The sequence below is a fragment of the Sceloporus occidentalis genome, unplaced genomic scaffold (genome assembly GCF_023333645.1).
Source record: "Sceloporus occidentalis isolate IW3139 unplaced genomic scaffold, rSceOcc1.0.p SCAF_1, whole genome shotgun sequence".
Lineage (NCBI taxonomy): Eukaryota > Metazoa > Chordata > Lepidosauria > Squamata > Phrynosomatidae > Sceloporus > Sceloporus occidentalis.
The window spans coordinates 15,004,350-15,019,743 of NW_028316981.1; the positions used below are offsets into that span (position 1 = coordinate 15,004,350).

Consider the following 15,394-nt stretch of genomic DNA (forward strand, 5'->3'; position numbering starts at 1 on the left):
GGCTGCAGGAAAACCTTCGCATAAGCTGAGAATGAATTGGGTGTGAACAGTGTTTGAACTCATTCCTTGTCTTTTAGCTGAGCTGGATGTCACCACAGATGTTAACACAACCTCTGACTTGCATACATCCAGCTCTCTTCTGAACATAGAATCATAAAGTTGGAAAAGACCACAAGTGCCATCCAATCCAACCCCCTGCCTTGCAGGAACTCTCAAAGCATCAGATGGCCGCCAGTCTCTGTTTAAAGATCTCCAAAAAAGGAGACCAATTCTCTGCAGCAGCAGAAAACAAGCTTGATCTATCCTCAATATGACATCCTTTCAAATATTTAAACAATTGTTTGCCCACATGAGTCATTCCTTCTCATTAGTCCCCAAAGAAATCAATACATATACATTCCCTAAGGGCGCTTTGTCTTCTGGTTGATTCCTCAAGCGAGAAGCACCTGTCATGCTGATTCCTGGAAAAGAAACACCCCATTTCCTTGATGGGAAAGAGTGACTATTAAGCCCAGACTTTTTCTTATTCCTCTTTTTCTCCAGAGGCAGCCATGGCAGGTTCTGTTCCTTCTCCTCCTGAGAGTCCAGTCCAAGATCTGTGTTATGAAGCCACTTGTCCCATCTGCCTGGAGTATTTTGCGGAGCCTGTCATCCTTCCAGAGTGTGGGCACAATTTCTGTAGAGCCTGTCTGACCCAGCACTGGAAGGAAAGGGACAAAGAGGTGGCATCTCATCTTTGCCCACAATGCAGGGCATCATGCCAGCAGAGGAGCAATGTCATCCCCAACAGGCAACTGGCCAGTGTGGTGGAAATCGTCAAGAAACTCAGTCTTCAGAAGGTGAAAGGGGCAGAAGAAAGAAAGGGGGTGACCAATGAGAAACCCCCGAAGCTTTCCTGTAAGGAGGATGAACCCCCCATCTGGGTGATGGGGGACAGACCGCCAAAGCACCGAGCTCAGGAGGCATTGCTGGAAGAAGGGGCTTCCCACATGTATGAGGTGTGTGTTGTGTCTGTGCCTTCATGTAGCCTGTTGATTTATGGCAACTCCATGAATTTTATAGGGCAAGGAACACTCAGAGGTGGTTTTGGCAATTATCTCTTCTGTAATCTAGCCTACACCAGGTGGTACTGTATTCATTGGTCGTTTCCCATCCAAGTACTAACCAGGGCTGACCCTGCTTGTTATCTATAATGAGGTAGGATCTGTTGCCTGTAAGGTATTTAGGCCCTTAAGAGTCATTGTGTGTGTATGTGCCTTCAAGGCATCTGTCAATTTATGGTGATCTCATGAATTTTATGAGGTTAGAGCATTCCTTGCCTAAGGAATTTATTGGGTATTCCTTGCCTAAGGAAGAAATTCCTTGCCAGTCTTTCCTCTGAAATAAATATGTAGTCATCTGCACTGGTATTTCTTGGGGGCATTCACAATTTGTGGTTCCTGAACTCTACTCAATGTGGCATGCACAGCTCTCTCTGAAGGCATATATTTATGGTTTAAGGTAGTGATTCCCAAACTTTGGTTCTCCAGATGTTTTGGACTTCAGCTCCCAGGATTCCTAGCTATGATCCAGACTGGCTGCAGTTTCTGGGAAATGAAATCCAAAACACCTGGAAGAACCAAAATTTGGGAACCACTGGGTTAAAGAAAGGAGGAATACTCTCAGGAAGAATTCTGGCCTTTGGTGAAACTTTCCTTTAGACCCCAGACATTGAGTGCATCCACACTGTAGAAATAATAGATCTTGACACTTTTAACTGCACAGCTCCATCTCTCAGAATCCTGGGATTCATAATTTGGTGAGCCCCTGGCATTCTTTTGGCAAAGAAGACTAAAGACCTTGCAAAACTACAAATTCCAGGAGTCGACAGGATGGAGATAGTGCACTTAAAAGTAGTGTCAAACTGCATTATTTCTCAAACTCTTAATATTTTCTGTGTTTTCTTTCCCTTAGTAACTTTGCTGGGGATTTGTTGTTTTCGTGGTGTGCCTTCAAGTCCTTTCCGACTTGTGGTGACCCTAAGGCAACCCTACAACAGGGTTTTCTTGGCTGGATTTGCTTGCCGGGGGGGGGGGGGGGAGGGTTTGCCTTCCTCTGAGGCTGAGAGTGTGTGGCTTGCCCAAGGTCACCCAGGGGTTTTCATAGCTAAGCAGAGATTTGGTCTCCCAGAGTCATAGTCCAAGTTCAAACCATTTCAACTCTATTTCTAATCATTTGATAGATTTTGCTGTAATGCTAGAAATTTTGGCACAGGGGAAAATTTCAAAGGAGAGGCAGAATTATTTGGGGGGGGGTGATTTCATTGTGCCCCCTCTACTCAACTGCCATATTGAAAACTGGATAGGGCTTCTTTACCTTTAATGGTTGGATAGACCTATCAAGCAACACCTGCTGAAATTCCTGCTTGTACACAATGGTTAAAGGTAAGTTCCCAAAAGTAAAAAGAAATTGATTTTGTCGACTTTGCATTCGGATTAATGTCGCATTATTTCTCATTGACACAAACGTCTGAAAAACGACCCTTCTAATTTCTGTTTGAGTTGAATTGAATTGAATTGAAATTTTATTTCTATACCGCCGTTCCCACGATCACGGCGGTTTACAACAATACAAATCGAATACAATGCAGATTAAAAGAGAACAAATTTAACAATAACAATTACCCTAACAAAACCAAGCATAACTATACCTCGTTAAAATCCATCCTAAAAACAGTTAACCCTAAATGTTGTGTGAAAAACAACCTGCTTTTGCTGGGGGGGGGGGGGGGGCGTTCACTTTAAATCACATTTCTGCACAGGATCTATCTCATGCTATCAGCTTGTCTCTTTCAGTTAGGTCTCATTCACACCTTTTTGTACCGAGGAGATAAAAGTCTCCTCAGCAATGCCAATCCGAATTATAGTTCCCACTATGCTCTGTGGTATTTGTACCCCATTGCTGTTCACACTCAGCAATAGGGAGGTGACAGGGGGAATAGGAAGAGGAGGAAGGTAGACATGGCAACGGGGGGTGAGAGGAAGAGAGAAAGAGGAGGAATATAGATGCGGCAGTGGGGGCAAGAGCAAGAGGAGGAAGGAGGACATGATGCGGCAGGGGCAAGAGAAAAAGAGTGTAGGAGGAAGAGAAAGAACAGTGTCAGGGGGAGAGGAGGAGGAAGGGAGGAAGAGCAGAGGTGGCATGATGCTCTGAATTGGATCAACTTAGCATTCCCATTGGGGGCTCGCTCAAAAAAAAACCCCAGGTCCTTTTGAAAGGAAGCAGTAAATGCATCAGATTCAAAAGCACCAATTTAAATGGGTTTATGCACCACCAGCACCCACAAATCACATCGGAGACAATCGGTACGAGTGTGAACAACCCCTCTTTAAACCAGTTTCCAGACTGGTTTATATCAGTGTGAATGGGGCCTTAGGAGTTTAAACTGAAAACAACCCGCATATGTGGGTTGTTTTTCAGTCAACTTTCAGGGTTAACCCAAACAGAAAGTTGGAAAAAACCTGTATTTGTGGGATGTTTTTCAGAAAGCAGGATAAGGAGCAAGCAGCATGGCATAGTGGTTTCAGTGTTGGACAACAACTCTGGAGACCAGGGTTCAATTCACAGCTTGACTGAAACCCACTGGGTGATCTTGGGCAAAACACATACTTTCAGCCTCAGGGGAAAGCAATGGCAAGCCTCCTCTGAACAAATCTTGGCAAGAAAACCTCATGATAAGTTTGCCTTAGGATCACTATGTGTCAGAAATGACTTGAAGGCTCACAACAACAAACAAAAATATCACTTGATGTTGTTGTTGTTGTTGTTGTTGTGTGCCTTCAAGTTGTTCCTAATATATGGCAACCTGATTGTGGGGTTTTCTTTGCAAGATTTCTTCAGGGGGAGTTTGCCTTTGCTTTCCTCTAAGGCTGGGAGACTGTGACCCACTGGGTTTCCATCTCTAGGGTTATAGTCAGTGCACAAACCACTATACCACACTAGCTGTCATCACTTGACTTGCCTGTATCTTTCACAGTCCTGTCCTCAGTTTTCGTCTCATCTGGTCACCCACATCTAACAGAACCCAGCTGAAATATGGCTTCTTCATTTTGCTCTCTCTCACCAGGATCAAATACATAACTATCTGAAGAATCTGAAGAAGGAGAGACAGCAAATTCTGGCATACAAAGCAGACACACAAAATGAGAGCCAGTTTCTGCTTGTAAGTAAAAAGTGGATGAGTATTATTACCTAGAATAAACATTTAGAAAAACAGATTATTGTTGTCTGCACCCAGAAGACTGAGAGGTCCCAGTGCTAACCATATGTTCAGTTTCAGTTCAGGCTACAGGAAACTGGTGGCATTTCTGGGGTATAAAGTGTATTTGCATATATCTACAGGCTGAACACACAGAGCCACTGTGGTGTAGCGGTTTAAGTGTTGGATTAGGACTTGGAGACCAGGATTCAAATCCAAACTCAGCCATGAAAACCCACTGGATGACCTTGGGTCAGTCATCCTCAGCGGGAGGCAAAGACAGACAAACCACCTCTGAATAAATCTTGACAAGAAAACTCAGTAATAAGTTCATTTTCGGACTTTATCACACAGAGAAAATTTGAGGGATTCAAAAGACATTATCCAGGGGAAGTCGTGCAATCATGGCTAAGATTATCACACATGTTGCAGTTAGAGAGGGTTTATCCCGGAATAACCCATGAATGATTTGTTGCTGGTTATTCCCTGGTTATTCCTGAGATAAGCACTCTCTAATCGTGACATCAAGTGATAATCTTAGCTGCAATTGCGTGACTTTCCCTGGATAATGCCTTTTGAATTCCCCCATTTCCCCCATGTGATAAAGTCCATAGGATCACCATAAATCAGAAAACACGTGAAGGCACAACAACAAACAGGCTGCACACGTTATGCATTTCCATAAGAGTAGCACACAAATTAACACAACAGATTCCTACTCCCGATCAGTTATCTTTGGCAATGCTTCTCAGGCTATCTGATGTGGGCCAAAACCCAAAATTGGGTGTGGACTATCTTCATGACACCTACCCAATTCAGGGATTCCTCTCTTCTAACCTGCATTTAAATAAACTCACCGTCTGCTGCTGGTTTTCGGCTCTCTTCACAGCAACTACAACAGGAGCTACCTTCACTTGTGGTCCCTGAAAGCCTTTCAGCCCCACCACTGCTGGCATGAATATCTCTGAGGTCAGAACAAGGCACCCAGCATTGATAACATGGCTGGGCATCTTTTTCTGAACTCAGAAACAGTGCTGGGTGACAGAGATTGCATGGGAAAGCAGTCGCCCGTCATTTGCTGCATTCCCAATCCCAGGGGACTTGGGAGAGCCATGCCTCCCCAAAAAAGAGTCCACACCACAATATTGTTGTGTTCTCTATGAACATAGTTGCCTTTCCTGTGGAATTTATTCTTACAACAGATCTTTTGGTGTTCCAAAGATTGCAGGATGCCTTCTTAACACTGGCTACCTTTTCTCTTCTTTCCATATTCTTATAGAAGCAAATAAAAGCAGAGAGGGGAAAGACTAAGACAGTATTCAGACAACTTTACCAGTTTCTGGAGGAACATGAGAAGTTTCTGCTAGCCAAGATGGAGGAGGTTGAGAAGGAGATTGTGACGAAAAGGGATGAGCACCTGGCCAAGCTGTCAGGAGAACTTCTTTCTCTTCAAAGTCTCATCCAGAATATGGAGGAGAACAGTCAGCAGCTCACAAGTGAAATCTTTCAGGTGAGGTCTGATCTTGAGGTAATAGAGAGTACCATTGAAGGAAGGTGATACCATTTCAGACTAACCAGTCAGACGTTATTGTTTATTAGGATGGCCTGTTCCTGGAGGCTGAGGGAACCAAACCCGAGCAAATACTAGCAGTCCACTGTACCTGGTTAGTCTTCAAGGTGTTACAAGGGTCTTTTTGCCCTTTTTATACTAAGAAAAATTAACATGACTATCACTTTGAAAAATCTGGCCAGATGTGTACTTTATGAGTATGTCTCAACTGCCTGAAAGTTAAGTTGTGAGTAAAAAGATGCAGTGACAGCTGGATCTCTATGTTATGTTGGGAGTGAATATGAAAAGTATATAAAGTAAAGATGAGAATGATAAAACCCTTAGAAAAAGCTTACAACATCCAGACCTTAGAAACAGCTCCCTACAAGGAATCATCTGTCCCTGACTTCAATTCTTTTCACTAAATGTGTTAAAAGCTCCCTCTGTATGCTGATACAGACTAAGTTGGCTCTGTTTGAATTCATTTATATTGTTTTTTAACCAAAAACAGCAACCAATAAACCAATATCTGGTGCCTGTTGAACAAATTTGTAAGACTTATTTAGGAGCTGCTCAGCATGGACCTTCACAGGCCCCTACTGCATGGTGGACATTCTAATTTTGTTGTTATTATGTGCCATCAAGTCAGTTTTAATCAATAGGAACCCTAAAAATGAGGGACCGTCAAAATCCCTGGTCCTGCTGAGGTCCTGTAAACTCAGGGCTGTGGCTTCCTTGATTGAATTAAGCATCTGTAATGTGGTCTTCCTCTTTTCCTACTGCTTTCATCTTTTCCCAGCATTACCATTGTTTGCAATGAGTCATGTCCCCTCATGATACATTCAAAGCAGAGCCACCTCAGTTTAGTCATTCTGTTTTCTGCTGAGAGTTCAAGTTTGTTTTTCCTCTCAGATCCATTTATTTGTCCTTGTTGAGCCATAGAAACCCACTGGGTGACCTTGGACAAGTTACACACTCACAGCCTCAGAGGAAGGCAAGGGCAAACCTGCCCTGAACAAATTTTGCCAAGAAAACATCATGATAGAATTGCTTTAGGGTCTCCATAAATTGGAAACTACTTGAAGGCACACATCAACAGCAGCAACAATGGCTTCAACTTATTGTGAGCCTTTGAAGAGACCTCCAAAAGTCCCAGTCATCCAGAACCCAGATCAAGTCTTGCAAATTTAGGGCTGTGGCATCTTTGATTGAATCAACCCATCAATAATGCATTCCTCTTTTTCTACTGCCTGCCACTTTGCAGAGCATCATCCTCAGATACAGCCCATGTCCCCAAAGTGGAATACCTTAGGAAGACTGCTCTTGTAGTGTATCACTGTTCAGGGTCTGATGGATCTTTGCAATGTCAGCTGGTGACTTCCATGTCAGTAGGTGATGAATCCATTTCAGGTTTTAATCCAATGCTGAGGAGATGCTGTGCTTGTCCTGTCGATAGGTTCAACACATCGGAGAGCTCCTTTAAAGACATCCATAGGAATCACCATTCACTGATGTGGAAACCAACAGCCACAACTAGATCTTCATAGTCATACTTTACTATGTTGTAAGCCACCTTGATCCTGTGGGACAGGTGGGGTAAAAATAAAATTTCTATTCTATTCTATAGTGTGAATTTTTGCAGACACTGAATTCTTTCTTCTCTTTTCTACTAGGATATTGGGAGGATCTTGCGGAGGTAAGTAAAACCTTCCAGGACACTGGTAAAGTGTCATCTGTGGTGTCACCTATGAAAAATATGGCTTCAGTCTCATGGAGAGTGAAATTTAGAACTCCATCCGGAAAGAGTTTATTGAAAAGACCAGCACATTAGCACATATTTGCCAGATCTGATTTAACAGGCTGTTCAACTTCTATACCCTTTCCAGATTCACTTCACTCCTCCCTTCTCATTCCATTCCCATGAAGGGTCAAGCACTGTATGCCCTTGGTTCCCACACAATTCCCTGCAGCTGCTTACCCCCCAAAACTCCCAACATGGCTACAGCATGGCTAAGCAGGCCTAACTTTAACACAGCAGAGAGAGAGCCATGAGATGCTAGAGGGGTGCGGACCACACTAAGTGACACCTTAGAAGAGGATGAACATCTGGTGCAGCAGTCATTCCTGCCTGTCCCAAGACACACACAGCCCGGATTCCCCCTCTGCCATCCAGGGCGCTTCAAATATCCATGGACTGTGTCTGCTCATGAGGAAATAACAGGCATTTAGATCTGAATCCAAACCACACAGGAATAAACCCTCTGGCTCTCTCCTCCTTCTATTACTTTATTTTCCTTTATAGAAATCTCTTCACACCTCATGTTCTTTGAGATGACATATTGTTTCTCTCCACCAGATGTCACAGGAAAGAGAAGTTTGAGAAGACTGTGGTTTTTCCTCCTACCCTAAAGTGGGAGATCTGGGACTTCTGTGACTTCACTCCTTTCCTAGTAGGTGTCATGGAACAATTCAAAGGTAATGACGAATGGTATTAATTTATTCTGCATAAGATCCAAAGTGCCATCCAAGTGCAAATATATTCATGAAAGGTTTCAGGTCATTTGTAATGTTAGTAGGGCCAGGAGACTGGACTGTTTAAGTACCAATCAAAATAACAATTTTATTTCCTTGTAGAAACAGGTCTAATCAAATTGACTCTGAAAACCTATGCACTCTGTAGATTTTTTAAAGCAATGGTGTTGATTGTTAGTCTCTTGTTATAAATTTGTATCATCTGGTATTTCGGTGTCCAGAACTATTTGAAGATGAGTGGTGGGATTAACTGAACAACACTTAAAATGAGAAGTGTGACTGCCCAGAGACAGTCAATATCGTGCAATAACACAAAGATTTTCACATGACCTCGCCAATGTTCTGTGATTATCCCGTGAATAAAACAGCAAAATCGTGCCACTTTTTATTCACAGGACAATTCCGTGAATAAAAAGTGGCACGATTTTGCTACTTTATTCATTGGATAATCATTGGATAATGGCAACGTCGTGTGAAAATCTTCGTGTTATTGCACGATGTTGATGGGATCATAGCACTATGCTCCCATCTTTTTTCCCCTGTGTGATAAAATCCTAAGGTAAACCTGTAATGGGGTTTTCTTGGAAAGATTTGCTTTCCTCTGAGGCTCTGCCCAAAATCATCAGGTGAGTTTCCATAGCCAAGTATGGATTCAAACCTGGGTTTCTAGAGTCATAGTCTCATGCTCACACCACTACACCAGGCTGGCTCTCAGTGCCCCTCCATTTTTTAAAATAAAAAACCCATTGAAATGTGGTAAAACACCAGAATATGCTTTTTAATTGAGTTTCTCATTCCCAAACTGCAGGTAAATGCTCTCAAAGTAGCTGAAAAGGCATTGGAACAAAGTCACTTGACACTTTCAGTGATGTGACTTCTGTTTTCCAGAGGAAGAAGAGAAAAAACTGGAAAGCATTCAATTTAATCCACAGAAGAACTTGGAAATACATCTTAAGTTCCTCAAAAGATGGTTGTTCTATTAGTAAAATACGCTTGATACATTTTGGCCTGTATGCACTCCTAAGGCCTTCCTCAGGGGGCTGTTTAGAATCAGACTAGTTTCTAAAACCAAGTGTGTCTTGGGTCTGTTAAGTACCTGGAGGGGAGGCTATCTAGGAATCCTATGTTTTCTACAGTGTGTTCCTTGGAAAGGAAAGTGTTGTGTTTGTCCTCATTTGTAAATTTGAGCAGGGAGATAAATAAAATGTATGACTGAAAGTCATTAGTATTGTTGTAATTGAACCAATGTGACTTTTAAGTATCTGTTTCCTTTTCCCTCTCCAGATTCTCTGGTATTTGGACTTCAGTCACAAATAGGTAAATTCTGAATTCAGAGGGAGGAACAAATTGGTATTGTAAGAGAGAAGTGCATGTAGTGTGTTTGTATGTCTTCCTCTGAGAGCTGTCTGCTTTCCTTTGATTTTGTTTTTATAATTTCTGCAGTAGGGATCTGAACATTAAAATAGCATAAATTACAATAAGTGTGTAAAGTAAAATTTGACAAGGTGGCATAAAATACAAATACAAAAACACAAGTACAAAATGTAAATACAAATTGCCCTAAAAACACTTAAAATACATAGTGACATAAAATACAATAAACACATAAAATTCACATCCAATGGTAGTAATACAAAGCAGACACACTCTTCCTAAACCCAACAGGCTTGGGGAACAGACCATTTTACAAGAAAAGGGTTTTTCTGAGCTTATCACATGGGGGACAATTGGAAGTATAAACGGTGATTAACCCATGATAATCCCGCAATTGCGCTAATGGTTTTCGCTTGATGTCATGTTCAAAGTGATATTATCCAGTGAATAAACCATTATTATCACACAATTTCCCCGTGAATGACTTTTTCCTGTTTATTGTATGGTTATTCCCTGGTTATTCACAGAATAATGACTCTTGTGTTCATCTCATCGCGTTTTAATATCAATTGCATGATTTTCTTGAGTTAATGACTGTTTAAAGTCCCAGTTTCCCCCATGTGATAAACTCCTAGTTGTGCTGTACTACTTGTATCTTTTCCTTCCTAACTGACTTGTTTAAATGGTTTGAACTCTATATTTGAATGTCATTGTAGAACTGTTCTGTAAAACTGTTTTTCTCTATATGTATTTTCCTTGTGTTTATCTGTGTATTTTGTAAGCCACCTTGCAATCCAGCTTTAAGGAAAAGGTGAAGTATAAATAATGGAAACCAAAATTGGGAAGCACTAAATATAATCAGCAGCAAAAAAGGAGACTTGTATCAAAGGGCTCAATGAATTATTTACAGTGGGCCTCCACATTCACTGGGCTTAGAGGCAAGGGACCTCCTTGAACATGGAAAAACCACAAATAAAAAACACTATATTTTTTACCTGAGAGTACACCTGTCTAGGAATCTCTGCGTCCTCTGGTACAACTCTGTGAGTAGCTCTATGTAACTCTATGTTACCTAGGTAACTCTACTGCAGACATTGACCATAGAATTGCACTGGAGGATCTACAAATGCCTAGAGAAGTATTCTCTAAGAATATCTAGGTCCTCCAGTTCAACCTCTAGCAGAAGTTGACCATAGAGTAGAGCTGGAGGAACTAGAGATTTCTAGAAATAATATGTTAATTAAATATGTAAATAATTAAATCTGCAAAAGTCAAATCCACAAATGTAGAAGGCCAAGTTTTCTAATTAAAAAGCCTAACATGTTTTGTTGTTGTTGTTGTTGTTGTTGTTGTTATTATTATTGTTGTTGTTGTTGTTGTTAACCTTTATTTATGAAGCGCTGTAAATTTACACAGCGCTGTACATACAATTTTTTTAGTTAGACGGTTCCCTGCCCTCGGGCTTACAATCTAAAAAGACATGACACAGAAGGAGAAGGGAGAGGTGGAGGGAAAGGGTAAGAGGTCCAGCAGTTCTTCTCTACCTCCAAGGCCTGGACCAAGGCAGATGGACTGGAGGTAGATGGACTGGAGTTTTAGCCTGTATATGATCTGTGTACAAATGTTCTGCCATGTGGAATCCTGGCATATGCAGTTTAGGAAGAAGCATTTAGTATTCTTAACCAGAGAACTCCTCTGGTGCCTCCCATACTATCAATCTTAGGATTCCATAAGATGCAGCCAGGGGGGTTAAAATGGGATCATAGAGCTATAATTGTGTAGTATGAAATGGCCCATAGACTGACAAAATAAACCAGCTTCTCCTAAATTACCGTTTTGCTTTGTTTCCTCTCTTCTCTTTTCTTGCAGCCCATGTAACTCTGGATCCAGACACAGCCCATCCCCGACTTTTCCTGTCTGAGGATCTGAAAAGTGTACAATACAGAAACAAAGCTCAGGTTTTGCCCTCTCATCCTGAGCGGTTCAACGAATGGGAGAGTGTACTGGGGCTCAAGGGCTTTGCCACTGGCCGATATTTTTGGGAAGTCACTGTAGGGAGTGAGGAGGCCTGGGCTATTGGGGTCGCCAGGAAGACTGTAAAGAGAAAAGGCGTGTTTGACTTGGGTCCTCAGGAAGGGATTTGGGCTATGGGGAAGTTTGAGGGGAATTACAGGGGCATTAATGTCATTGAGAACCCCGTTTTGTTCTTGGATAGGATGCCCAAAAGGATCCGAGTAACTTTGAATTGTGAGGGGGGACGGGTGGCCTTTTTCAATGCTTCTACAGCAGCCCTGCTCTTCACTTTTCCAGCAGCCTCATTTGCCAGACAGACTCTTCACCCGTGGTTCTGGCTGTGCAAGAAAAAAACAGGCCACACGGTCGCTCTGAAGGTGGAGACTGTCATCAACAAATTCGCGGCAGTGGCCACAACACAGATGTAGCATTCTCTCCAAGACTGGACAATGAGCAAAAGCCCTGCTTGCAAAGTGTGGTGCACTCTCCTTTGGATCAGCCAGCAAACAATTAGTCTGTCTGTTTTAGAGTAGGTTCTGCGAGGGGCACTGATGGGCTCACTCTTCATTCAGGAAACCATCTCCTCTCCTGCTGCTACCAGTGTTAAAACTGCATTTAAAACAAAGCTCTTGATAAACAGAAATAAATAGATAAATTCCAGAATAGCCTTTTAATCAGATCATCATGCTAGATACTAGAAAGGACCAACAAACTGCAGACTTTATCACATCAGCCTCCTGTCCCACCACAATCATGCTAGTTTAAGAATGTAAGCATACTGGCTTGGCTTCATTTCTTATCACCCTTTGCCCCATGATAGTGCTTTGGTGATCCATGGCTGCATCATCCACACTGCCAAACGCTGCCTTCCAGGGGGAAGGGATGGTGATCACCAAGGAGCCAACCACCTCCTGAAACCAGCTGCTATGGGAATGTGCAGAGAGGAGCAGAATTGTGCCCACTCACACCACGTGACTGCCTAAGAAGTGGAAATGCAGTGGGCACGACCTATCGCACAAAGGCAGTAATGAAGTAGCAGCGAGAGTGATGGATTTTGCCTATTAATGAAAAGGTGTGCTACAGTCTTGAATGGAATGCAAGGCGGCAGCAGGACAAACATGAAGTTGTGTAATAAGCAGTGACCAGAGACATTTTTTAGCTTCATGTAATAAAGTCCTGCTAGAGAAGTCAGAAGAGGATGGAGATAGCATGAAGAACAGTGACAGAAGCTGCAGACTGAGGATAAATCACAAGGCAAGACCAACACCACTCAGAAGGGTAGCAATAAAGGGCTGATATGTTGGACCTGGTTAAGCTCCAATTAGAGGAGGTTCACTGAATGAATTGTTAAACGGTGAGTCAACACATAGGTAAACCCCACTGTTTCAATGGGTCTACCCTAATTCGGACTGACAGTAGGATTCCAGATGGAAAACTCCAGAAGTAGCCTTTAAGAAGTAGTGTGGCATTAGGGTGGCCATAGTGAAAACTGGAAAGGGCTCTTGTATCTTTAATGGTTGTGTTGAAGAGGGAATTTTAGCAGGTGTTGCTTGCTGCACACCCAGGTCACTAGCAACACATGAAATTCTATCTTCAGCGCAGTCATTACAGATACAGAAGCCTTTTCCAGCTTGCACTCTGGCAGCTCTATATAGAGGACAGACAGAATGTCAGCAGAGGACGGTAAACCTGAGACCATAGCAGGTGGTAGACCAAGTTTGAGGATCCAGCTGTTGTACTTCACCTCCATGAATTCTTCACAACTGACTATGCTAAGAGTAATGGAAATTGCAATCCAAGAATATCTGGATGGCTGCATGATTGCCATCCAATGCTACTTTATTATACATTGCTATACTTTTAACTTTACTCTATTTTCACACTATTATTCTCTTGTGGTATCGTAATTCTTGCATTTCTGCTGCTGTGCAATATATTTAAACATTGATAGTATTTTGGCACTGCTTGTAATGCCTGGTTTAGCTTTTGACGCCCTTAACATTATGTGTTTTTATATCGGTTTTGAACTTTATATTTTTACTAGACATCACCTCTTGAATATAAAGTGTCTAATAAATATTACCAATAAAATGAATATATGTATGAGCCAGCATAATGTAGTACTTTGAGCACTGGACTATTACTGTGGAGAGCAGGGTTTAATTCCCCGCTGAGCCATGGAAACCCATGGGCTTTCTATTCTCAAGTGAAGTCAGCCAGTGGAGATTTGGAAGCCAATTTGTTTATCTACTGCAAATTTCTATGACTGCATCTGCACTTCAGGAATCTAGTTTGACACCACTTTAACTGTCAAGGGTCCTTCCTATGGGGCCTTGGGATTTGCAGGTTGTTGTGGCACCAGAGCTCTCTGACAGAGAAGGCTAAATGGCTCACAAAACTACAATTCCCAGAACCTCATAGCATGGAGGTCAAACTGGATTATTTCTGCAGCGCAGATGCTGTCATAATGATTTGCAGTAGGCAAGCAAAGGTTTATTTAGCCTCCATTATTTCTGCAGTGCGGATACTGTTAGCGTGATTTGCACAGGCTGCATTGTACCATGCTGAAGCTTTGCACCAGGATCACCACCTGAGAAGCGACACAGAGCTCTGTGCAGGCTGGAGAAACTCCTCTCCCCCTCCAGAAGTAGACAAACGAGATTCTAAACAGATTACTCTCAAGGAGGCACTTTAATCTTCGTTCCACTGTATACAATCTTGTCCTGACCGACAGAGCTACTCACGATACACCAGACACTATAACACCCATACTGTACATGGAAGCTCCTCCTTTATATACATGTGCACCATGCGGTCACTTTGTCCAGTCTCTTCCAGGTGTGTTACATATTTACAGTTCCCCCATGTAGGGTGACTTTGCACATTTTCAGCTTCTGATGATGTCACACCCAGTGACTCAGCACAGTGCAAATGTTTACTCATCATGGCTGCAGGTGACACATGGTCACCCTGTCACCTACATATGGACATTTTCCCAGGATCCACTTCTCAACAGATGCAGACTTGGACATTTATCTGCAGAGTACCAATCTACCTCTTCCTCCTTTTACCAGATGAGAAACAACTTCACTGGTAGAACGAGGGTCCTCCCTTCCCATCCAATATCCCAGTCCCACGTGAAGGAAGACTCTGTTCTCAAGACCTACAGGCCCAATGATCGACAAGGAGGATCATGCAACAAAAGACATGCAGCTGGAATTGGAAAAAAACTGCAAAAGCAGGTCAATTTTCATACAACGTCATTGTTAAACTAATATTAACCCAAACAGAAAGTGGAGAGAAAGTAGACAAAATCCACTCTTTTACTTTTGAAAATTCCAGAAGGTAAAAAGGAGTGGCTTTTGTTTACTTTCCATTCAGGTTAACACAAGTGTAACAACAACGTGTGAAAATCAACCCATTTTTGCGGGGTTTTTCTACCTTTTAAATCCTGTTTTTACATGGGATTTTCCCCATGTGATAAATGCTAATGAAAACAAGTTGAATGTAAACATGTCCACAATCCTATGTAATTCATAGGGAATGGGCAACAGACAATGGGCCATTTCATCATTCACCATCTGTCCAAATTAACTCAGGAGAGGTTGAAAAATTAACCAAGGACATCTTAGTGCCCAGACAAAATATTCCCACTACACACTTCAGCAACTACCTACCAGGTTCTTCCT

The 15,394-nt window shown here is 42.3% G+C and overlaps 1 protein-coding gene across 1 annotated transcript; it reads left to right on the plus strand.

Annotated features, from left to right (window-relative positions):
• Window positions 1-551: 551 nt before the first annotated feature.
• LOC149320898 (zinc finger protein RFP-like) lies at window positions 552-12,133 on the plus strand. The gene is made up of 7 exons (XM_089531145.1): window positions 552-998; window positions 4,106-4,201; window positions 5,517-5,747; window positions 7,460-7,482; window positions 8,143-8,261; window positions 9,603-9,635; window positions 11,562-12,133. The coding sequence occupies exons 1-7, from the start codon at window positions 552-554 to the stop codon at window positions 12,131-12,133; spliced, it is 1,521 nt and encodes a 506-aa protein (XP_089387271.1).
• Window positions 12,134-15,394: the final 3,261 nt, after the last annotated feature.

What these genes read in the sequence shown, in the direction of transcription:
- LOC149320898 (XM_089531145.1), top strand. Translation starts at nt 552, where the DNA reads ATGGCAGGTTCTGTTCCTTCTCCTCCTGAGAGTCCAGTCCAAGATCTG. An exon ending in TGTCATGGAACAATTCAAAG is followed by an intron (nt 8,262 to 9,602) that starts GTAATGACGAAT and finishes TTCCCTCTCCAG; the next exon opens with ATTCTCTGGTATTTGGACTT. An exon ending in TGGACTTCAGTCACAAATAG is followed by an intron (nt 9,636 to 11,561) that starts GTAAATTCTGAA and finishes CTTTTCTTGCAG; the next exon opens with CCCATGTAACTCTGGATCCA.